The 24,188-nt window shown below is 40.3% G+C and overlaps 1 protein-coding gene across 2 annotated transcripts in view; it reads left to right on the forward strand.

Moving 5' to 3' along the window:
- Nucleotides 1-24,188, forward strand: part of esyt2b (extended synaptotagmin-like protein 2b) — a 40,577-nt gene that overhangs the window by 10,944 nt on the left and 5,445 nt on the right. Inside the window, exons 6-17 of one of the 2 annotated variants that reach the window (XM_074622593.1) lie at nt 2,288-2,377; nt 6,314-6,369; nt 12,039-12,159; nt 13,460-13,636; nt 13,801-13,883; nt 15,349-15,397; nt 15,557-15,646; nt 15,742-15,837; nt 18,426-18,488; nt 20,896-20,970; nt 23,362-23,448; nt 23,545-23,694. In XM_074622593.1, coding sequence (XP_074478694.1) covers nt 2,288-2,377; nt 6,314-6,369; nt 12,039-12,159; nt 13,460-13,636; nt 13,801-13,883; nt 15,349-15,397; nt 15,557-15,646; nt 15,742-15,837; nt 18,426-18,488; nt 20,896-20,970; nt 23,362-23,448; nt 23,545-23,694 — 1,137 coding nt within the window. The remainder of the gene's footprint in view (nt 1-2,287; nt 2,378-6,313; nt 6,370-12,038; nt 12,160-13,459; nt 13,637-13,800; nt 13,884-15,348; nt 15,398-15,556; nt 15,647-15,741; nt 15,838-18,425; nt 18,489-20,895; nt 20,971-23,361; nt 23,449-23,544; nt 23,695-24,188) is intronic. The other variant, XM_074622595.1, reaches the window with a different exon arrangement.

Genomic DNA, 24,188 nt, shown 5'->3' on the forward strand with positions numbered 1-24,188 from the left:
AATGAGCATAATTTTTAACAAATAAACTTTGATAAATAATATATTTACATGTACATTTGTGCAATCTGATCAAATGAATTAACATTTGCTTGTATTAGTAAAAAATAAAAAGTCTTGTATAATTCTTTAGGTAAACAAACAAACAAAAATAAATCAAATTTTAACAGACCATGTTACACACTGTATGTACAGACTAGGGCTGTCAATTGATTAAAATATTTAATCGCGATTAATCACATGATTGTCCATAGTTAATTACGATTAATTGTAAATTAATTGCACATTTCTTTTATCTGTTCAAAATGTACAGTAAAGGGAGATTTATCAAGCATTTAATACTCTTATCAACATGGGAGTGGGCAAATATGCTTGCTTTATACAAATGTATGTATATATGTATTATTGGAAATCAATTAACAACACAAAACAATGGCAAATATTGTCTAGAAACCCTCACAGGTACTGCATTTAGCATAGAAAATATGCTCAAATCATAACATAGCAAACTGCAGCCCAACAGGCAACAACAGCTGTCAGTGTGTCAGTGTGCTGACTTGACTATGACTTGCCCCAAACTGCATGTGATTATCATAAAGTGGGCATGTCTGTAAAGGGGAGACTCGTGGGTACCCATAGAACCCATTTTCATTCACATATCTTGAGGTCAGAGGTCAAGGGACCCCTTTGAAAATGGCCATGACAGTTTTTCTTCACCAAAATTTTGCGTAAGTTGGAGCGTTATTTAACCTCCTTCTCAACAAGCTAGTATGACATGGTTGGTACCAATGGATTCCTCAGGTGTTCTAGTGTCATATGATACCAGCATCTTCATTCTAGCTTTAAAATTGAGCGCACTACAACCTAAAAAATGCGTTAATGCGTTAAAGAAATGAAATAATAATAATAAATAAGTAAAAATCGGTACAGTGCTTTTGAGAATCGATACAGTATCACAGAACATCACGACACTCAAGTGTATCAGTATTTTCTTACATCTCAAAATACAAATATATAACCTCTTCATTTGCATCTTTTCCCCCTGAGGAGACCCCTCTGATCTCTGCAGTGCCTGACTACATTAGTGTATTTGTGTGTTGTTATTGTGTGTCCTTGGGCTTTTTGTGTTGCTGCGGTGGAACATAACAGGCAGAGAAAACAATCAGTGCGCCTCCTTGGAGACAGATCGCTGTTGGGTCGGTCCCTGGGAGACATTTGTTACTCACTGCTCCCATTATGTAACTCAGGGAGACCTACATATCTCCCCAGCTCATTATCAGCCACTAATACATCAGCCCCCATCACTCCTTGAGCTGGTTCACATTACAAAGAGCAGGTGCGTTGGACTCTGCGATGACGCTTAGATTACTGATGGCTTTGTGAGGAGAGGGGTTAAACGCTGACGGATATTATTATTTATTTAATATATCAGTGTTGTGTGGTCCCACTACGCCTCACCACATCTGCTGAACATGACAAATTGCAGCCATTTCTCTGTTGTAATACACTGGGTCTTTAAGACGGACAAGTCAATACTTGAACCACATTTGTAATTCCTTAAAGCTGCAGAGCTATACAGAAATGAACATTGGGATGTAAAATGTGGTACTGCCTCATTTTTCTTTTATGATTTTTGTGCAAATTCTTGCATTTAAAATTAGATTTGAAGTTCAGTTCAGTTTTCCAGCTGAGTCTCTATATCATTTTCGAAGGAGCTTATTTAATCTCACAGATGACAAAGTGAAGGATCAGTTTCCCACATTTCGGTTTCTGGAAAAAACGTTTCAAAGTGAGCTTCAAAAAGTCTTAAAATGAATGCGATGGCATTTACTTCAAAGAGCTGCATGCACACTAAAAGAGCCTTATTAGTGTTGGTTTCAGTGGTGCTCTATTAGTATTGTGGCGTAATTGCTGTTTCACTAAGATTTTATTGCTCTCCATCCTGTCAATACAAAAATAGCCCAAAAAACTAATATATCTGTGCTAGAATTTAAACATCTATTGTTCTCCGTTGTGGATTAGAGCAGCTATGTGGTGTCGCGTAACGCGTGTTAAAAGCACTTCCAGTACCGTAAGCCTTGTAATTGTCATAATATGTTATGGAGAAGGTGGAGGATGACACGGGGCAGGTGTGAAGTCAGGCTGCGATCGAGTTTCCCACCTGTCGTGTGTTACGGCTAACGGCTGCACCGCTGAGGAATGTCAAGGGCCAGCAGGGTGTGAGTGCCCCTTTAGCTCTCCCTTTGTGTACGTCTGTGTATGACACCGTGTTCCTCTTGTGTTTCCACAGATCCACGGCGTGTTGAGGGTGGTGATGGAGCCGTTGCTGGGTGACTTGCCTCTCATTGGAGCTCTCTCTGTGTTCTTTCTCAAGAAGCCAGTAAGTCCAGACGCTGATAATATGACACCAGTTAATTCAATTAAACCTGTTTAACAGAGCAGCAAAGTTATAATGACACTGCAGTCTGAATACATGCAATAGGATTAGAGTAGAGGCTTTTAAACTGGGATTTAAACAAAAACAGGTATCTCCTTAACAAGGACGTAGGTTTCGTTTCACCATTTAGGGGGGACCCATTAAGTGGGGTGTTTTTTTATGTATTTTATGCACCAATTTATGGTGGAAATTTATACTTTATTTATGTAAAGGAAAACACAAAATTCAGGCAGCAGGTGACAAATCTAAATATAATGGAATATATGCAGTAAGGCTCTCGCCTCCTCCATGTCTGGCAGTAAGTACGATATTTGCACGTGATGTGAGCCTTCAGATATCCCCTTCCTTTCAGCCAATCAAATGCTAGCATACTAGGTAGTCTTGGATACATACAGTAGCTTTGGGAGGGCACATCAGAATGATCTAATATGACTTCACTCCAAAGATAATGTGAACAAGTTTGTTCAAATATAAATATCCCGAAAAGCCAAGTCTGCTCTGATTGGTCAGCCTAACCAAACTCTTCAGACTTTGGGCTTTGTAACTTTGCAGACCTTTTACATGCACACAAACTTATATAACACACTAAAGGAAAGAGAAAAACCACAAAAGCATTATAGGTCCCCTTCAATCTTTCCCAGCACCTGAGATGGTGCAGCAGTGCAACACATTACCCATTCAGTGTTATGCTTCCATTTTACCGGATGCTTTCTTTCACTTCTCTTTATTCAATATGTGTGCCAAGGTCGGCCCTATTTCTGTGAACACGTCCTGATTGTCTTTTAAATCTCACTTCGGTTCTCTCAGTCATTTTTTATGACATTCCACCTCATAAAAACGAATCCCTCCTAGGTTTTCTGCTTTGTTTCAGGCAGAAATAATGCATGTAAATTGGACGTAACTTCTCTGGCATCGCTATTGAAATTGTCTGCAGTGTTACATTTCACACTTCCAGTTGTTTGCACATCTAATATTTTCCAGGTCACATTCCATCCATCTCTCCGTTCAAACCTCTGTGCAGAGCAACTCCTGCACAGCTTCAAAATGTTTGGCCGATTTATACCAAATGGGAGGACCCAGTGGAACTATAGCAGAGCTTTAAATAGCCGCAGACCAAGCCAGCCCTACTTTGGCAGATCTCTCCACCCCAGGCACTCAGCTAAAGCTCAAGGTGGAGATATTACTGTAGGAGGCTGAAGGGAGAAGACAGCAGCTCTAGTCAGTAAATCCTGTCGCAGTCCCAAATGCACACACACGCCACACACACATGCTTATGCATCTCAATCTTCTCCCTGCTTCTAGATGAGGAACATCTCATTGGTATACTGGAGAAGAGAGAAAATAAATTGCAAAAGCAATTTCCTGTAGGCTAAAGAATCTTGACATTGTTCTACCCTGGGATCCACATAACTCATCTTCCTTCTGCTCAGCGTGCCATACACGGCCTGATCCTGAAAGCCAAATGAAATAGAAACATTTCCAGACCATAAGAGGTCTCGGCCACGGCGGTGCTCAGCGCAGTGTAAATAACAAGATGCTACACATTTCTGCTGTGAGACCTCTAAAGAGAGTTCATGGCTCTGGCTCACACTTTCAATAAGGACTTAAGAAGCAGTGGGTGACATCTATTGCCTCCGGTTATATTGTTAATATATGATTCTTTACATCCACTAATGTGTTCATGAATTAATATATTGAATATATAATAATCTTTAGGATGCAGAATGTCCAAAATAATGACAAAAATTATCTTAAAGATTCAAGATTTGGGAACAAATAGTCACTGAATCATTTAGTCAATCGGAAAATAACTGATGATTATTTGGATAATTAGTCAATCCTAAAAAATACCCAACATCTGCAGGTTACAGCGACCCAAATTTGAGCATACATACCCTGCTTTTCCCTTTTTGATATCAATATACGTTTTATTTATTTGGGCTTTACTGTAGGGAAGAAATAAGTACATTTGAGGGAATAGTTTTTTTTTTTTTGCAGAGACAGATGCTCCAGTTTTAAGGGACGATTCTGCTGCAACAATGTGATAAAATATCAAAATTAAGTCATTAAGGGGGCCAAACTATTATGGTAATGACTGGCTGGAAAATCATTTCAAAAACCTTTAGGAGCTGTGCTAAAAGAGCACATTGGACATTTTGATTTAAAGAATAGTTTGACATTTTGTGAAAAACGCTTATTCGCTGTCTTGCCGTGTTAGATGAGAAGTTTGATACCTCTCTCATGTCTGCACACTAAAGCTACAGCCAGGAGTCGGTTAGCTTAGCTTAGGATAAAGACTGGAAACAGGAGGAAACAGCTAGCCTTCTTCAGTACATCCTTGTTACCCACAAGAGTCTTTTGAGTGACAAAAATGCAACAACTATTGGATCAAGGAAACAGTTAAAGAAAGTCCAAAGTCCTATGCACCCAAACTCTAGTACTAAAAAATAAAGCTTTCTCTTTTTATGCTTCTTGCCCAGCCAAAGGTTAAAGAAACTCATTTTAAAGTCATTTCTTTTATATATCCGGTTGGAGAATCTTTGCAGAAACTCTTTGGATTCATATCAGAACCGTGTACTTTCTGCTCTCTTGTTCATCAGACTGTAAAACACTTCTTTTTTTCTTGACCTGTCTGACAACAATTTTGGACGAATGTACACGGATGGACGTGTATTGCAATACCTAATATTCCCATATTTAGCTGAACGGATGTCTTATTTTATATAGAAAATCTTAATCATTACATATCTTGATGAAATAAAATACTAAAGCCATGAAACTACTGAAAAACTTTGAGCATTACCTTTTGTTATAACATATAAGAAGTCATTGCATCTTCCGCACAGCTGTTATTGACCCATTCTTGATTTGTAATATTAACGTTCTTGATTAAAAATTAATAAAACAAAAAACAAAAGTCCCTCTTTTGACTCTCCCACACCACCTTCCCACAATACTGTCAACCCTGCAGTGCTCCCCTCTCCCCTGCGGCGTCAGTGCATCTGCTGCTGCAGTACTGTGTAAGCAACTCGGGCAGAAAAGTAGGGTGGGAAAGACTCATTAGGAACGCTGCTTCAGCTTGAAGGCAGAGACGGATCAAAGCTGACTTGAGAGGCAGGATCTGCATTTCAGGTCTCAGCTGATCCGCCATCCACACTTTCTTTGATTTACTTTCTTCTCCCGTCTCTTCCCATATCCAATTTGACTTACCTGCTGCGGAGAGTGAATGGAAATTGTTTGGTTTTGTATAAGTTTCGACTCTATAATAACCATGTAAAAGTACATGTCCCTGAACTCATTATACCATGAACACTAATGAGACCCCAGAGGCTCGCTGCTGCTTTTATAAATATTCCAGTAAGCAGGTGTTTTCATATTCATTTTTCATACGAGGATCTGTGCTTTCTGGCCTCTTGTTGTGACTCATAAACTGTAGCTAATTGTGCACACAGCATCCACTTATGCAGGTCAAGCGATCTTAGATGGAAAAACTAAAAACCATAAGCGAGGAGAGAAAGTTGTAGTTTATTTTTACTTTGCTTTGCCAAACTGCTGTGCAGTGAGATAAACAAATTTTTCTTAAATGATTAACAATATAGGCTAGTAGGTAAAGTAGTGCTTGGTTTTCATACAATAACAACTTATCCACAGAACTTTTGATTTATATTGTGTTGCTGGAACTCGTGTGGGACTGTTTGGCCCCGCTGTTATCAATCATCACGGTTTGTTGGCCAGAAAATGAGACATGCCAAGTGGTAAATGTAGTACAGCCGGGCAGGAAACAATATAGTTAAGTGTTTGAATCAATTTAAAGTCATTCACACTGTCTACTTCCTGTTCAACTGATATATATCTCTTTCCTTTTTTTTCATCCTGTAGCTTCTGGACATAAACTGGACTGGCCTCACCAATATACTTGACATTCCTGGACTCAAGTAAGTCAGCTCAAACTTGATCTCCTTGCTTATCAAGGAATGTCCTTGTGGGTTAGTGAGATAAAGTGAAATGAATGTTGAGTTTCAGAACAAGTAGGAGGTTTGCAGTGTTTGGTTTCAGGAAACTTTCCATGCCATTAATCACTCATGTAGTACTGTCGAACTGCGACCGTGAAATATAATTTTGGCATTTCGGTGGATTTAGGGTAGGATGGATTCAACATTATGTTCAGTTATGAATGACTTTGGAGTCCAGATTATGAAGTTTAAAAAAACAACAATTGATTATGCGCCCGATACTGAAAAGACATTATGTAGAGGGTGCTTTCACTGGACTTTTTGGGTGTATTATCTAGGGCTGGGATGATATACCTATCTACCGATTCGATACTATCATGATACTTGGGTGCCGATCCGGTATGTTTTGCAATTCCACAAGTATTGCGATTCAATATTATGATTTATTGCTTTTTTAACACTAGACCATGGGAAAAAGTTGAATCATACACTTCTAGGGACTTTTACTTTGGAAAATATCTAAATGAATACATTAAGCATGCATGTAGTCAGAGATGTCCTGAAGTCAAATATATCAATCATTGTCAGGCATTATTTATTAATTTTTTTTCCAGCAACCCAAAAATCAAAGAATAAAGGCAATATATGTATGTTGTATATACAGTTCTCTTTGTTAACACCTTATTTTGAAAACCGGACATGGTCACACGTGTATACTTCCTCTGACTTCTCCAAGTCCGTCGCTAGCTCTGCCGTCACCTCCGTTCTCTTTATACATCCATGGTCAGCTCCATCGGGGCTCGTTACGTCCGGCCGGCTATTGTATGTTTTTGTTGACGGATACTGAACAGATATGACATCATGTAACTCAGACTACAACAATAAAAGCAGTAACTTCCTTCTACCTCTGCATAGAGTCAAATGAAGCAAATATATCGATTCCAGCATTAAAAAAATGATTTCAAAATCGTAAAAAAGAACTTATCCTGTCCAGTATGAGAAGATACATTCCACCAAATGTACTGGCAGTATTTTCTACTAATGTGTTTTTTACCAGCTGGATGCCGAGGGTGTCCTTGTCCTTGTCCTTGTTACGGTTGGGATTAAGAGCGCGACCAGACTGAGCTGATGTAGATAAACTTGTCTTTTTGAAAGCAAACACTGAGCACAAGTATATTTATTTAAATGTGTGACATGCAGTATGTTTACATGCACAAGTTACCGTGAATAACCAGATTAAGATAATAGTTTAATGATCTAACTGGGCTGAAACTGGTCAGCTGAGGAAATGTGCTTCTTGTCGCCTGTTTGCTCATTCTTGCTTAGTTTGTCTTGTTTATATTAAGTGTCTTTCTCCCTCGGGGTAGTTGTGTGGGTTGAGCAGAGAGTCGATTAAGAGATGCTAACAGCCCCAACACAATTACTCGCTGATGCCTTGAGTGGTTCGTACATTATTTACACCTCAAAATAAAGTGACACACTCATGAATGCTGCATGCGATTTCTCTGGATTACAGTTGCTTGTCATATACCCTGCTGCCGTGGACAGACATGCTGGCACAGGCAGCGGACGGTCTACGTCAGCTCTTCTGTTGAGTCCTCCGTTGGGGGGAAATTGATCCTTGTGGCTTGTGCAATGCAATATATGCGTGTGGGTGTGTTGGTTGTGGAGGAAGGGGAGGGCACGTGCAGAACAAGAGGGGTTAGCAGCTCCTAGGAGAGGCCCAGATGGTGAAATTGTAGCTGCAGCGACAGAGTTCTTTGAATGCAGCAGCAGACAGACAAACAACATCAGCTGCCTCCTTGTGTGTCTCTCCTAAACCCTGTTATTAGTATTATGCAACCGATCTCTTACTTGTTTACATGTTGTGACGTGTCATCGCTGTTGAGTTGGTTTTAGAATCAGAATCAAAACAAGACGATCTGTGCGTCTCAATACCCATACTACCATACTATATAGTATGCCAGAAAAATACTTAGTATGTCCCAATACATAGTATGTCAAGCCAGCATGCTTTTCTGCAGTGGATATATGAGAAAGAGGGTCAAAGTTCAAGGCACAATGTTACGATGAAGTAATATGGCTAAGTTTCAAATCGCATACTTTTCCTTTTTTACTTTTAGGACATACTGCAGCTGCCCTTACAAAGTACGATTGCATGCAGAATGCATACAATGGGGACATACTATTTCCTACTAGCCTATTTCTCATATATCTGCTGCGTAGAGGATTGTGGATCAGAATAGCCAGAAAAGCATTCTTGCTTGCATACTGCAAAATGCGACCGGATGTAATAGGACATCCTGGTATTTTTGGCACACTGCATTTGACACACTATGTATTGGGATATATTAAATATTTTTCTTGCATACTAAATAGTAGGGTAGTATGGGTATTGGATTGCACAGTATGTCCCAATTGTATGCATACTGCATGCAACAGTATGTACTTTGTAAGGGCAGCTGCAGTATGTACTAAAAGTAAAAAGAAAAAGTATGCGATTTGGAACTTCGCCATATTACTTCATCGTAACATTGTGCCTTGAACTTTGACCCTCTTTCTCATATATCCACTGCAGAAAAGCATGGCTTGCATACTGCAAAATGCGACTGGATGTGATTTCTACAACCAGGCAGTATAATGTTTAGCATATTCACCATATTCGGTTAGCGTGAGAGCATGCTAACATTTAATAATGATCACTAAACACAAAGTAGAGCTGAGGCTGATGGGATTGTCGTTAGTTTTGCAGGTATTTTGGTCGTAAACCAAAGTATCGGACAAATTAAATGACCTGATGATGGCGCTACATGAAAATTCAGAGGATCACCGAATTTAGTACAGTTCATCATGAATGTCTGTACGGAAAATTTATGGCAATCCATCCAAAAGTTGTTGAGATATTTTAGTCTGAACTAAAGTGGTGGATTGACAGACAGGCGTTGCCATCTCTGCAGCCACAACTTTAACTTTCTTTTAACTTTATCGTCCCTTAGGGGAAATTTGTCTTGCAGCTAAAACACAGAGCACACAGAGACGTAGACACACAGGTACAAAAAACATAATAAAATAAAGGCTAGAGGGTAAAAACATTACTGTCTGTCAAAGGAGGATATAAATTTGTTTTTGACGTGGCTCACTAGACAGTAAAACACACAGTCCCTCACTGTTCATACTGTATATTATAAAGTACGTCTGCAGTCAGCACTCTTGTCCTGAAATGAATGAATAAACGGTCTCCACTTTTCTTACTGTGCGTGCACACACACACAAGCAGGTGCGTGGGGTGTTCCAGTGTTTACGCCAGGGGAGCAACACAGATGCAGTAATAAGCGCCGATGCGGCAGGAATCCCTTTACACACTCAGCTCCCGGCTGGAGAAAAAGCTCCGTCTCTGATCAGTCCCCCACCAGAGAATCATAACGTCTCTAATCGGCTCACAGAGAAGAGCTGAGGCCTGCCGCTTCATTGGAAAATAAGCTGAGGATTGATCAAGTGAATGTTTCTCCTGACTCCAGACACAAACACAGACAGCTTAATTGAGTTTATTTCAGAGCAGATGGTGTCTGTGCTCCTTCAGTGCTGTTTTAGAGAAGCAAAGGAAGTCTTTAAAGGTGCAATGTGAAAGATCTGACCACATGCTCCTGTCGACTAGAGGTCAGTCCATGCAATGTCAATTTGCAGTCATCAGTTATAAAAAAAAGCCAACTACTAACTAACAGCAGGGCAAGAATATGCAAAATTCGACCAAACTGCAGAAACTGAGTGAGTGTGGCGTCAGCCTATAGTTTACGTTAGCCATCGGTGTGTTTGTGCCGCTAACCGGGGGGCTGTACGGTCTGTGTACGTTTGATAGTTTATTAGATTAAATCCAAAGTGGCAGAAACGACAAAAGACTAGTACAACTAGTATTTTCATTTCCTCCTCACTGCGAAGGGTGAGGTGGGGACGGTGGCTCCGGGAGACGGACCTGAAGTTAGCGGTTAGCTGTACTCCATTCAGCCGGCGCAAACCCTAGCGCCAGGAGTCACAGCGGGCTGGTGCTGGTGGAGTCTAACCTGTGTAACGGCAGCAACAGAAAGTTTGATGATCCGGGCCAGTAGAGTCTGATTGCAGGCGCGGAGGGGAGTTCCTGTAGAGACCGCTGCTTTGATTGGTTCGTAGAGGACAGGACTGTTATGATTGGCTCGTGGAATACAAGAACACCCACTTTTTCTTCTTCTGTACATGGCATCCTTTTTGTCCATCTAGTGAGACATCTAGTGGCGATTTTACACTGAAACAACTTTCCTACAGTCCTGTGTACTTAAGAAAAGGAGGGTGCCCTTCAGGGGCTGTAATCAGACCCCACTCCGGCAGGGAGTCGGGGCGTTTATGACAGGAATAAAACCAGTATTGAATGTATTATCCCGAAACTCCATTAAGATTCAGAACTACACTTTGCTCTTGACAAATAGCTGCTGGCTAGTTATACATTCCTGACACCTGGGTTGTTTGACATCTCAGAACTGCTCATTATGGCTGGTTAGTATTTCAGTCATTTGTGGTTAGTATTTGTATATGTATGCCTTGGGGGTGGAAAAAAAAGCTGTTTTCCATAATAAAGCTCACTGTTTGCTGTTGGACTTTGTCTCTGAGGGATCAGTTGGTCTTAGTTGGCCCGTGTTTGCTGCTGTACGTTGGGGTCAGCTGTGGTCTGACCTATTTGCTGTTGGAGCTGAGGGCAGAGAGGAACATGGTGGGTGTTGTAGAGTAGCTGTGAACCTAATAATCATACCGTAGGAACATATTTCTACTCTCCCTTACAGTAACTAGAGAAACAGTGAAGTTGAGAGGAAAGGGTTTGGAGGTGGAGGCTCTGAGACACTGTGGAACACATATATAAGTTGTAAAACCTTCGTTTTATGCCTTTTTTAGGCTAATTATAAATATCACAGACTTTTCTGAAATTTACAACACCCAATTACATACAGACTGACACCTAGCTGCTGTAAGCTGCTACACTAGTGGACAACTAGAAAGCTCTTGGGATAGGTACATCAGGGTTATTAGTAAAGGTCTGATTTATTAGGATACTTGTCAGCTGACCATGTCGTTGTAGCTCACATGGCAGCACTTTTCCCGCCGCCCGTTCTGCAGATTTATCACTCCAGAGAATTACAGGATCACTTCCAGTTCACGAAGACCTTTGATTAGGACATCCACAACATCGTGATGTATGGACAGCTGTGCCGTAATCACAACTGTTTTTCTCGGAGGGACAGCCTTGAGCAATAACACCGGATGATGAGTTTTCAGTGTAATTCCATATTTTTTCCAGCTGTGCCGCGCCAGCTAAATGAATAAATGGAAGCCCGGCGCTAATGCATTCTCTGCCCTCATTGTCATTGTTGTTGTCACGAAGTGTTGAGTCATTAGTGGATCAGATAGACATTCAGTGGGTTGTTGGCTAGCAGCACCAGCATGCTTGAATCAACTCCAATTTTCCTACTATCTTCTCAGATGTAAATCAGAAATGCACTGTACTAAGCTGAGATTATAACAGAATATTTATAACCCAAGGGCACCCTTACTGTCTATTAAATAATTCATCGCTTGATTCTGTTTATCTTCTTTTCAACTTCTCAACCCCCCCTCTCCTGTCTCTACAGTGGTTTCTCTGACAATCTGATTCAAGACATCATCTACAGCTACCTGGTTTTACCCAATCGTATCACCATCCCACTGGTCGGGGACGTGGAACTGGCCAAGCTACGCTTCCCCATGCCAAAGGTACTAATTCAGCTTGAAGAGGCCATTAAACAGGGGCCTCTTCTAACTGATCGGGTTAGCTCATAAGCTCACCGCTTCATGAGGGAATTCATGGTTAGTAGATGAAAGTCCTTGATAGTCCAATCTCATGGGTTCTGTGTGTTTCGTGATTGTTTCTGTAATGAAAAAAAGTAATTATCAAGGTTTTGTAGGAAACTCGCAGCATTAAAACAGAATGAAAAAGAGCCAAAGCAGCAAAAACAAGCATGTCAAGGCTGTATAAATTACCTGTATCCATGGCAACAAGATAAACACTTCAGTGTATTTCACTGCAAGCAGCATCCTTATTGAGGAGATATTATTTTGAGATATTTTAGGCTATAATTACTGTATGCCTTTTGCACTCTTTTCTGGTGATTCTGCCGATTCAGACTTGTGAGTCATGAACCTCACAAGATGATCAGTTGATTAGTGGATTGAAAAATTGGATGGGGAATTAATCAAAAACAATGTTGATAATCCATTTATCATTATTTTAAATTACTTCAGAATTTGATTTTCACAAACCGTCGTTTTGGTCACATGAGGTTGGCACGGGTTACCATGGTTACACGTCTCCAACTGGCAAGAAGGCTCTCAGTACTCAGTATATCCGAAAAGATACATACTACTGTTTATTCACACAAAAGTATGTTGAACGATAGTACACATGTTGAGTGTGTAGTGCATAGTATGCGATTTCGGACGAAACCTATGTGAATGACATCAGCTGACAGGAGGTAAACATGAACCCAAACTGTTGCCTATCAACGCAATTACGTTGCAATTAACAGGTTTAACAGATTAATTGACAATGAAAATAATAGTTAATTGCAGCCTTAGTGGAATAGACACTTTATATACACACACACACACACACACACACACACACACACACACACACACACACACACAGAATCTAGTTTAAGTGGGAGTTTTTCAGTTCAGGGAAGAAAAGATAAAAAAAAAAAAAAGGAAAAGTAAGTTAATTACATTTCAAGTGTGCATGCAAACAGATATTTATCACATTTCATCATGATATACACGCAGATTGTCTCTAGCTCTTACAGTCACTAACTGTAATTTAATAATATCTGTAGGAAATTAAATAAAATGCAAATATTAAATAACATCATTTGATAAATTTGGTGTCTCCCTAACCCTAGTAATAAGCCCCAGTAGGTAATATCACATCCTATCAACTCCACTGTGGCCTCGAAGTGTCAGAAGTTGCTATTTCAGAGTGGCTCCCCTTAACGCCATGCTCTGCGTGTCTCCACAGGGAGTCCTGAGGATTCACTTCTTGGAGGCTCAGGATCTGGAAGGGAAGGACACATTTCTAGGAGGGCTGATCAAGGGCAAGTCTGACCCGTACGGCGTCCTGCAGATCGGCAACCAGCTGTTCCAGAGCAAGGCGGTGAAGGAGACCCTCCATCCCAAATGGAACGAAGTTTACGAGGTGACAAGCTTGGGACGTCTCCTGGAGTAGGAAACGTTTATAACAGTGCAGTTTGAGTATTACCATCATTTGTGAACAATGTAAACAAGTGTATTCTCCCAACGTGCATCACCATAGTTTATCTGTCTATTGAACAAGCATCAACGTGTCCTTGTCTTCATCAGGCTTTGGTGTACGAGCACTCAGGGCAACACCTGGAGATTGAGCTGTTTGACGAGGATCCTGATAAAGATGATTTCCTGGGAAGGTGAGTTTCATATTACTGCATACTGGGGTCCCTAAACAGTCTTGGAATTGCATATATCACTGTAAAGCTGAGACTCTTGTGGATCAAATGAGCCCAATTGTATTCATGTGTGATGGTATTAGTCCCCACAGTAGCCATTTCATTGTAGTGAGACCATTTATTTTAATTTGACCTCACTGTATAAAATATCCTCTAGGATAATCACAGCCTCATGAAACTTTACAGCCACACTCTAAAGACCTAGAGCATTCAGAGGATGGATGGCTTTCCTAGCTAGATTGACAATAAGGAGGTTTCTGAGTAGTTTCTAGGACAAAAGTGCTCGCCATCCAATCACCGAAAAATGCAATTCTTGCAAAAATCTCCAAATATCAAAAGTTTTTGACGCCAAATCACAGCATGGCTTTTTCTATGGTGTTCCTCAAGATCTTGGTGTCTTAATGTGCTATTTTGGAGGGATTATTGATAATTTTTTATCAATTCTTGAGTGGTAAAAAAAGGTTAAAAATTGCTGCAACAATTTACGAGATATAATAAAGCATGGGAATGACCATCATAAAGAACAACTTGGTGCACAGTGCTGAGCTGCATCTCAAATTAATCTTCAGGTTTCCAGCTTTGAGATGATGTACACCCCTTCTACTGTTGACTATTTATCTACCCCTGAACATCCCCTGTTCCCAACCCCTTCCTCTCCAAAAAAAGGGGGAGGAATGGTAAGAGGTTATGTAAAGTAAACATGTGATTCTCCAGAACGTCAGTACTGGTGTTTACAAGAAAATCAAAAAGCATCGAAGAGCAGTATGTAAGCCGTTCAGAAGCTGAATGCACGCAACATCATCCAAGGGTTTTTACCGTCTTAATTGGCATCAATGGACTAATAGTATTTCTTTAGCCCACAAATGTAATAATCCAATCATTGTAATTGTTCTAAAACTGATTTTATGATATTCATGGGTTGTTTTTATGTTCCTCAAATTTAAAACTTGTGTTTCTTTGCGTTGGACAAACAATCTGTGGACTGTGAAAACAAGATGTTTTTTTTCTTATCTTGGAAAGAAGAGTGCTCCCCACCGCTCAAAAATGTTCTCTTACCTAAAAGAAGAGCAAAAATAAGAAAACACCCAGACATCAATGGGTCACAATAGTGAATACGAACAAAAATAAGAGGAAATCCGTTAGTATATCACTTCCTGCATGAGGCCCATAGTGTCCTAAACAACCTTGTTGAGACCTGAGGGGACGGTGTGATGTGTCTAGTGCTAGTAGACATCAGTTAAGGTAAAGAAGAGGTGCTATCCCGCTCTCATAGCTCAAGGGCAAAGTCAATTGATTGTGGCCCAAGGCTGTAACACTACACCAAGCGCTGACAACACAAAGCAGCCAATCGATGACTCTGCTCAGATTAATCGGTGTGATTTCTCTGCTTACTGTTTAAGTAATTATTATTTGTCATTATTCACAGCCTGATGATCGATATGACTGAGCTGCACAAGGAACAGAAGGTTGATGAGGTAAAACAATCTCTATGGCTCAATCATAATACTCATTTCATTTTTATTTGTTTAGAGATTACATATTATGCATCTTAAAGGAGGTTTTTAGGGTAATTTATTAGCCGTAAATCAATAGTTTGGTCTCCTCATTGATGTGTTTTTGTAACTCCGTTGCAGTGGTTTGACCTGGAAGAAGCTCCCACTGGAAAACTCCACTTAAAACTGGAGTGGCTGTCTCTGCTCTCCACTCCTGACAAGTTGGACCAGGTACCACACTGAAACAAACAAACTCTTTTTGCTTTAACAGTCTGTCGTCTATCTCTGTGGTGACTGGTCTTTTTCTGTCTTTCCTGTCCAATCAGGTGCTGCAAAGTGTTCGAGCAGACAGGAGCCTGGCCAATGATGGACTGTCGTCAGCGCTGCTTGTGGTCTTCCTGGACACAGCGAAGAACCTGCCTGTAAGATACTGCAATGTTCACTTTATTCTGATGCTATAGCTTGTGGTAATATAGCACTAGGGCTGTGTCCAAAATCACTCACCACTCACTATATAGTGAGTTTGCAGTGACTGTAGTGACTGTATAGTGATAGTTAGTATACCCTTTAGGCTATAGTGTACTCAAAGTGTCCCACAATGCATTGTGAAAATTAGTGGACAACGATGGTAACTAAGCAGGCACTATATACCATCATGCATTACGCTGAAGGAAAAATGGCAGACGTATTGTATTTATTAATTTGGGAAAATATGCTTATAGGGAATGGGAATTGCGGTGTATTCTGGCACCATTCTTGGAGGGTAGCGTACGGAGCTACGGTAGACTGTCATTATCTCTCACCGGTCTATTCATCTGTCATCTGTCAGTTGTTCATCATCAGAAATGTTTAAAGTACGTGCGAAAGACAATTACCCATATACAGAGAAGCTGACAGAGGCAAAGGTGTCATATATTACAAAATTGAAGTTAGTTTATGATATCCTTCCTTATGAGTTAGGACGACCTTGACAGTTTGGCACCCATTACGGTCACTGATTTGACGCTGTTTTGGCGTTAGTGAACACCTGTCAGCAGTTCAAAATATGTAAATCTTTGGAGGCCGATGTCGATTTACGACATGACCTTCAGATCTACAAGCCAAATGCCAACTACATAATCATCCAGACAACACAAGCTAATGTTATGCTAACTGAATACTCATAAAACGTCGGCTAAGACTGCATATTTAATCTACTGGTATCTTGCAAAATGAAACCCATAACGTTAGCCTACCTTTGTGTCTTACTGTATACTATATATACTACAATTCGGCTTTTGAATCGTATTCACTGTGCAGTGTTTTGTGTGATCTTTGACACTTGCAGTCTTACCCTTTACCCTCCAAAAATGGCGAACTTGTTGTCGGTGACGTCACATTCCTATTCCCTATTGCCCCCACATTGACAACGGCTGCTTTACTCCTTCGGTTCTTACCTTTCACAGTAAAAGCCCTAGACATTATACGCTGCATCACTGCTTACCAGGGGGAACTTAAATTCACTCAGAGCATTTCGCTAAGAGGCAACTCAACAATTATGGATGCTCTACCAGCTAACGTTGATCTAGCACGTTTTAATTGCGTCTTTTAATTGACTTGAGTAGAGTCCAAAAGTGTTTTTTCATTTTGCTGCTGAGCTCACTATATAGTCCTCTACATAGAACTCCCTGGATAGTGGGTAGTGAGTCGTGAATGATTTCAGACACAGCCTAGGCTTCTTGTTTCCCACCCTAAACACACACACCACATTTAGCAACACTCTGAACCAGTTTAGTAAGAAATACCAGTGTTGCACACTTGTTTAAATAAGGATTATTGGTCAGTGTGTTACCATAATGCTTTGTGCTTTCTATGTTCTTTGGAATTTGGTTTTCACTCTGACCTCCAGGTGAACCTCACAACCAGGGCAGGTTGTTTATCGTTTCCTTCATCATCTTAGCTACTACTAACCCAGCCATAAAAGCAACAACTGGTTAAAATGGATGTAGCCTCCAGCTCCAAACGGCTCAATATGTTTTTAACAAGTTTTAATGATCAGGTCACTACACTGCAGGGATTCTGTCTTATGTCAATATTTTTGTAGCTGTAAACCTTGAAACTTCTCAGGACTCCTTGTACCTTATGTCTCTAATACGAATTGAAAGCTTTCATTGCACCAAATGTGGCACCCGTAACCTGTAAAGAACCATTAATTACAAAATAACACTTTATTTTTAGTCATCTCAGTCCTCATAACTCCACCTTTTTTTTCTCTTTCCTCTTCACCCAAGAGCGTCTTCACAGGCAGCTTAGGCTGCGGGAACTTAAGTGAGAGGAGAGCGTCGGGTCTAGTCTTTTGTGAGAGCAATACGTCAGAGTATAAAACAATATTTGTGAGTCCCCCGGTGCGTTTGCATCCCGATAGTGTCAGTATTAGCGGTGTGCAATGACGTGGGTTGAACAGTAAAAACCCTGCATCTTCAAGCATGTGTTAGCTGCACGGTTTTATTATAATGTCTGATGAAAATTACCCCGAGTGCCCAATAACCATTAACATAAAGCAGACATTTCAAGACGGAGGACTCGGCTATGCCAGCTTGTTAGTCATATGCATATTCCGCTAAATCAGATGGTTAGTTCAAGGCTGAAATATAAGATATCTGCAGCACAAAAAGCTCGCTGGCGTCATGATCTTCGTCTGTATTAGTGAGCCAATTAATTTGAAGCTGCACAGATACAGAAAGCCTGTAGCTTGTTAAAAATGTGTCTCAAAGTAGCTCCAACGAATCTCCCCTGAAGGAAACACCCTCATTATTCTGACTTGTGTTTTCATTGTTAGCTCTCTGCACTGTCAACATATCAGCCCTCACGCTGCTTTTTATTTATTATCACCCATATCATCCATGTTTTGGCTCATTTCAACATGTTTTTCTGGGTTTGTCCTCATGTCCTCTCTAAACCATACTCAACCCCACCCGTCCTACTAACTGTGGGTGTGATTTTCTCCCCCAAATCTCCCTGTGGCTTAAAGAGCAACCTGTCAGATTTCACCTATGACGGGTTGAAGCAAGTCTCAGTCTTTAAGGCCCTGAAGGTAACGTGGGAAAAATGGTTTGCATGAACAGATCACACCCTGTGTCTCATCCGTGTTATCCGTCTTTGTGCACCATCCAACGTCATGTGACTGTGATGATTATCAAACAAGCAGAGTGAATTATTTTTTTGTCAATGTGCATGAAGATGGATGGTCTGCTGTACACTCTTTTCTTCTTATTTGTAATGATACAGGATTTTCCACTTTTCCTAACTCGTGATCTTGCATGCAAAAGTATAATATTGCACTCAATTTTTTTCAATCTGTTCTATTCTGTCTTCAATCTTTGTGGTTGATTGAAACTGTGGCCACTTTTGCAGCTTTCATATTAGAAGAGATTTTGTCATTCTGCCCGTCCAACATGTGCTCATTTTTCTTGCATTGTGAAAGTGAATCCGGTCAAAGGTTTTCAACAGCAAACCTGCAGAGCAACCCGGCTTGTGTTATCTAATCGAGAAGTTGATGTTGTAACTTATGGTATGAAGCAGGAAGTCGTGCTCGTCGGGCCAGCATTTCTGCATTTCTTGAAAATAGAGGGAAATCTGATGCTTCATAGTTGTTTGTTGCCTTCAATATTTCCATGATGTTTCCCGTTGTCACACATGCAGTGGCACTCCCTCAGTGCAACACCATGATGGTGAAACACTCTGCAGCATTGTGCTTCAGCTTCATTGAGCATTGTAGGGCAACTGGAGTACAAATACTTCCAGTTTGCTTCTTTTTTTATCCTGACTGCAGTGCTGCTGCTACCTGGCTGGGCTGGCTGTTAGCGAGGTGACAGACTGAGCCTCTGCATCTCTGTATATGAAGATGGACGACATGACAGCTCCCCAAAAGTGAAGCCAAAACATCTCGATTGCCCCCTGGTGGCTGGCTGCAGTATAGGTCATAAATCCCACCTCATTCATGTTAGCGGATGGCACATGTCACAGTCGAAGTACACAAAATTACATATACATATACATACACAAATATATTTTTCCCAAAGATAGTTTCTGTCGTTTTTAGGTTTGGTTTTAATTAGTTATTTGATGCTCTAAAAAGGGGGTGAGACGTCATGATTGACAGCTGCTCTGAGTGAAGTACTCACGAGATCAGTACAAGAGAGGAGATGTAAGTTTAACTTTCCATAACCGTCACCAGTCTGTGTAATAGAACATGTGTCAGTTTGATCATAAATGTAGTTATAGAGATATTATGGTGAGTTGTTGTGTCTTTCTAGCCAAACAGCTTCCGTGGTGCTAACGTAGCAGCTATAGGTGGCTCACACTAGCAAGCTGCGGCCGTGCTCTGCTCGTGATTGGCTCGGGCCGGTGTGTGTGTGGGCGGGACCTCGATACTGTGGCTCCAGCCGCCCCATCACTACTGCGCAGACTCCGGCTCCAAATTACGTCAAAATCTTAAGATGGCAGCTGACATCAGAATAAAGATTTAGAGAACATTGGCACGTTTTCTGGATGTAGACATGTCTGTAATTTTTGAGAATGCACACACAATGAGGTGCACACCAGTGTGAGATTTGGTATGAGTCAATCAAAATAATTGCACAGATTGCACAACTCTTCTCGACACACTGCGCTGTATACTTTAAAAGTTGTCAGCTTGCTTGTCTTCACCAACTTGATGAAGACAAGATGTCACGTCATGTCACCACAATGGAAATATGTGGAAATAAGAATAAGAAATAATTCGGATAAGGAAAAACTCCACTAAGAAAAACTTTCACATGGGAAAAACCTCAAGAAGAGCAGTGATTCCTCTTCCTGAACAGACAATAGGTGTTGTTTATACACTATAGACAGAAGTAGCAGTTGTAGAATTATAACACAGAGACACATAATGTTATTTTTAGGCAAATTAAGTACAAACATATCATATTGATAATGTGAAACCCTATGCTTATTTAAGTTTTTTGTGCCAAGTGCCTTCTCAGTTCAAGTCGTAGCGTATCAGAGTGTGGGATTGTGTTCATCAGCCTGCATCTACAATGTGGAATTTAATTCTAACGATGGTGAGAAATAGATGTCAAATTTAAGCACCATCCTCAAGAGAAAGGACGGGTTTAACAAGTAAGTTAAGACTTTCCCCCCTGGCTCGCACACATATGCAGGGTATTATTATTCTGTAAGGAGCACTGAATAATACTTAGCTGTCAAAACCCAGCATGCTAAATTTAGAAAGCAGAGGAGACAAAGCCTGGCAGTCTCCTTGGTAGCCTCTCTCTGCCTGCAGCCCTGTTCTTCCCCCCTTTTGAACTACAGGCTCTTTCACCATTGTGTGCTGTGTGATACGGAGTCTCCACAAGCTAATGTTTGAGTTTGAGTGTGATTATGTTGTCCGTTGCTGATGCATTGTGTGTCACAGTGAGGAGAATCAGCTAACACATCTCTCTCTGATTCTCTAACAGTCGGGAAAGAAGAGTAGCAGCGAGCCCTGTCCTTATGTCCAATTCACTGTTGGACACAAAACACTTGAGAGCAAGGTAAGCATTCCTTAAGATTGTCAGATGTTGTCCTTTCATTATGAGAAGAAAAACTTAACCTCTGGAGGTGATTTTTAGCATCTGAATACAGTCGTTATATTTACCACAATGTGTCTCACATTCTTACACACAAAGACGTATTGAAGTCTAACAGCCAGCACTTCTCATTCTTTAACCGTCTCTCCATGGAGCTACAAAATATTTCCCTCTGGCTGTGGTATTAAAAAAGAGATGAACTGACAATTGTTGTACTAGAAAATAAAATGTGTTATTATAACCTCCAACACACCATTAAGTGTCAGCTATAGAGCTTCTTCACTGACATTTAATGTGTTTACCAGCTGTTTCTCTTGAAAAAACACTTACTGTAAGTGAACAAGTTAACATGAACTTCAATAGAGTCATCATATTTTTTAAATCAAAATCATTTTTATTGAGGTTTTGCAGGACATAACAAAAGTGCAGCGCTGTTCGGTCATTAAAGAGAAATCCTCCTCCATTATTTGATTTTTATATTTTTTTTTCTCTCATTTATTATTTTATTTTCTATTTATTTACTTTTTTAATTATTTTATTTTATTACTATTATTATTTGTTTTTCTTCTTTTGTATTTATTTATTTGTATTTATTCTTTTATTTATTTTTTCCTTTCATAACGTGGGGTGTGGGGGGGAAGGGGTGGTCCTTTTTCTGTTTTTATTTCATGTCACGTACACTGATGACCTTTGCCATGTCTGCAAGAAACCCAATAAAAAAAGAGAAATGAGGGACAGTTATGAGTATATATCAACAGCAACTGGAACCGATGCCAACATATAAATAAATCAAAACAAAGGATGTATGCTGTCATCATATTTTGAAGTCCCTGAACATTAAATCATGGGACTATAGGATCATAAAATCCATTAGGTTCATGTTGTGGCCATCAGTTTTCATTCGTTCAACTTTGTTTCTGAGAAATCATGTCTTGTCCGTCAGTTTAGGATGCCGGACAGCTCAAAATACTATAAAACCTATGAGTCTCGGCCGCCGTTGCTGTGGAGAAGAAGCAGAAGACATTTTTACATGTCACAGTAGGGAAAGCAGTAGGTAAATAATGAAATTAATGATTTCAGGTTCCTGGTATCGTGCATGCTGTCGCTCTTTACTGGAACACTTGAACAGAACGGAGCCATTGTTAGTGTTATTAGTAACACCTGTGCTTTTCCTGCTACAACGAGTCAAAAAGTCTGCTGTGAAAAAGGCCTATTAGAGCTGTAGCAAATTCAAAATGCTCCGTCGTTGCAGATGGGAAGAAAACAGGGTGCCATAGTTGCTGAATTTATCCAAAATTGACCCAGACTCCAAAAGTGCTGCAGATTGTATTATTAGTTTTGTCAACACAATAATCAGCCTTCGCCTGCCATGTAACAAAAAAGTTCTGTGCTTCTTGCTGAAATGCACCTTGGGAGTCGTTTTTAACTTTTTAGTCACTTTTTTATTAAAGTACCAGATATTTTCTAACCCAGTTTTTAGCACTAATAATTCAACCGGGAGAATTTCATACACATCCTACACTGGAGAAAAATAAATGGAAGTTTTACTTCCAGACCAGCAGCACCCGAAATAGCTCCTCTCACCTCACAAGAGTGAGTGGTGTCAATCAGTCTGCTGATGCTGGCCTTAGAGGAGGTCTAATCCGGGTGACTGACATGGCTGTAAAAATTCCTCGGTCACCTCCTTGCCTGCACTATGCTATGTTTAGGATTGTTGTCCTGCTATATTGTTCTAAAATTAGGGTACTCTGTATGTAAGAAAAGGCTACACCATTCAATCAGCATGAAAGTGGGCATCCACAAACACCCTTACAACTAAAAATCCCACTTTAATCTCATAGTTGTTCCATTTAAAATCCAATTTGCTTAATTACAGCACCAAAACTATGAAAAGCCAATCACTGTCCTAACTCTATTGGTCATAGAAACGAATCTTGTGGGGAAAGTGACTAATTGATAGTAGATTATAAAAATAAACAGAGCTAATTAGAGGTTTTAAACAACATTACAACTGTAGAAATGAAGATTATGAAATATTAAAATAAAAGCAAATACTTTATGTAAGGTGTGCAGAAATATCAGATGCAAACAATTAAGGGAAAATAAGTAAAATATACAAAAAATAACCAAATCATGCAATAAAAATATATAATATTTAGTTAATAGCATCATGCTGACAGTATTAGTAAGTTAATAGTGATATTAGGATTCAACATTCAAGTTAGAAATACAACTCGTTCTAATGACAGAAGGCACCATTGACGGATGTCTCCCGGTGAATTGTGTTGTTAATTAGCTCCTCTCGAGTGTCTTCTAATTAACGACTAACAAAGGACTACCTGTCTGCCCATAAAGATCCGGTACAAGACCAAGGAGCCTCTGTGGGAGGACTGCTTCTCATTCTTTGTTCACAATCCCAGGAGGCAGGAGCTGGAGCTGCAGGTAAAGCTTTATAACCCAACCACTCGTTTATAATTGTCACTGATGTATGGAAGTAGCCGTCTCGTGTTAAAGCAGATCTTTCTATTCAATGCACAGGTAAAAGATGACAAGCACAAATGCATCCTGGGTAATTTGACGGTGCCTTTGAGCGGCCTGTTGGCGGAGGAGGACATGACGCTGACTCAGTGCTTTCCCCTCAAGAACTCGGGGCCCAGCTCCACCATCAAACTCAAGATGGCCCTGAGGGTAAAGATGAACTGCTTCACTGCTCTCTGTCCCAGTGCGTTGTTAGTGATGTAAGACCAGAACAGATGTTCACGATCTGCTGATTCAAACAGAACGGATTGTGAGATGGCTGCATACTGAGTGGCATCTGAACTAATGTTCTGGTGAAGCACAGTGTTGCAGTGTCAACAATAAGAGGAATATTATTTATTGAACAGTCTTAACAGCTTATGATCTCAGCTCAATACTGATTTGGCTTCGTTACTGTTGCTGCACCTGGCTGTTTCAAGGTTTCTTCACCAGGCTCATAGAATACTAACAGTGGCAGATTTAACTTTCAAATTTCTACTGAATACTTGAAAAAATTAATCCTTGACTCCAGACGGAGGTGAAAAGAAGCATTGTTCTCATTTCTAGCTCAGAACTGTTGATTTTGTCAACTGTCCCTGACAGAGACTTTATTTAGAGTGAACAAATACATTTATTACATTGTGCACAGTACAGTTAGAATTGTG

Source organism: Sebastes fasciatus, chromosome 21, assembly GCF_043250625.1.
Source record: "Sebastes fasciatus isolate fSebFas1 chromosome 21, fSebFas1.pri, whole genome shotgun sequence".
In the NCBI taxonomy this organism is placed as follows: Eukaryota; Metazoa; Chordata; class Actinopteri; order Perciformes; family Sebastidae; genus Sebastes; species Sebastes fasciatus.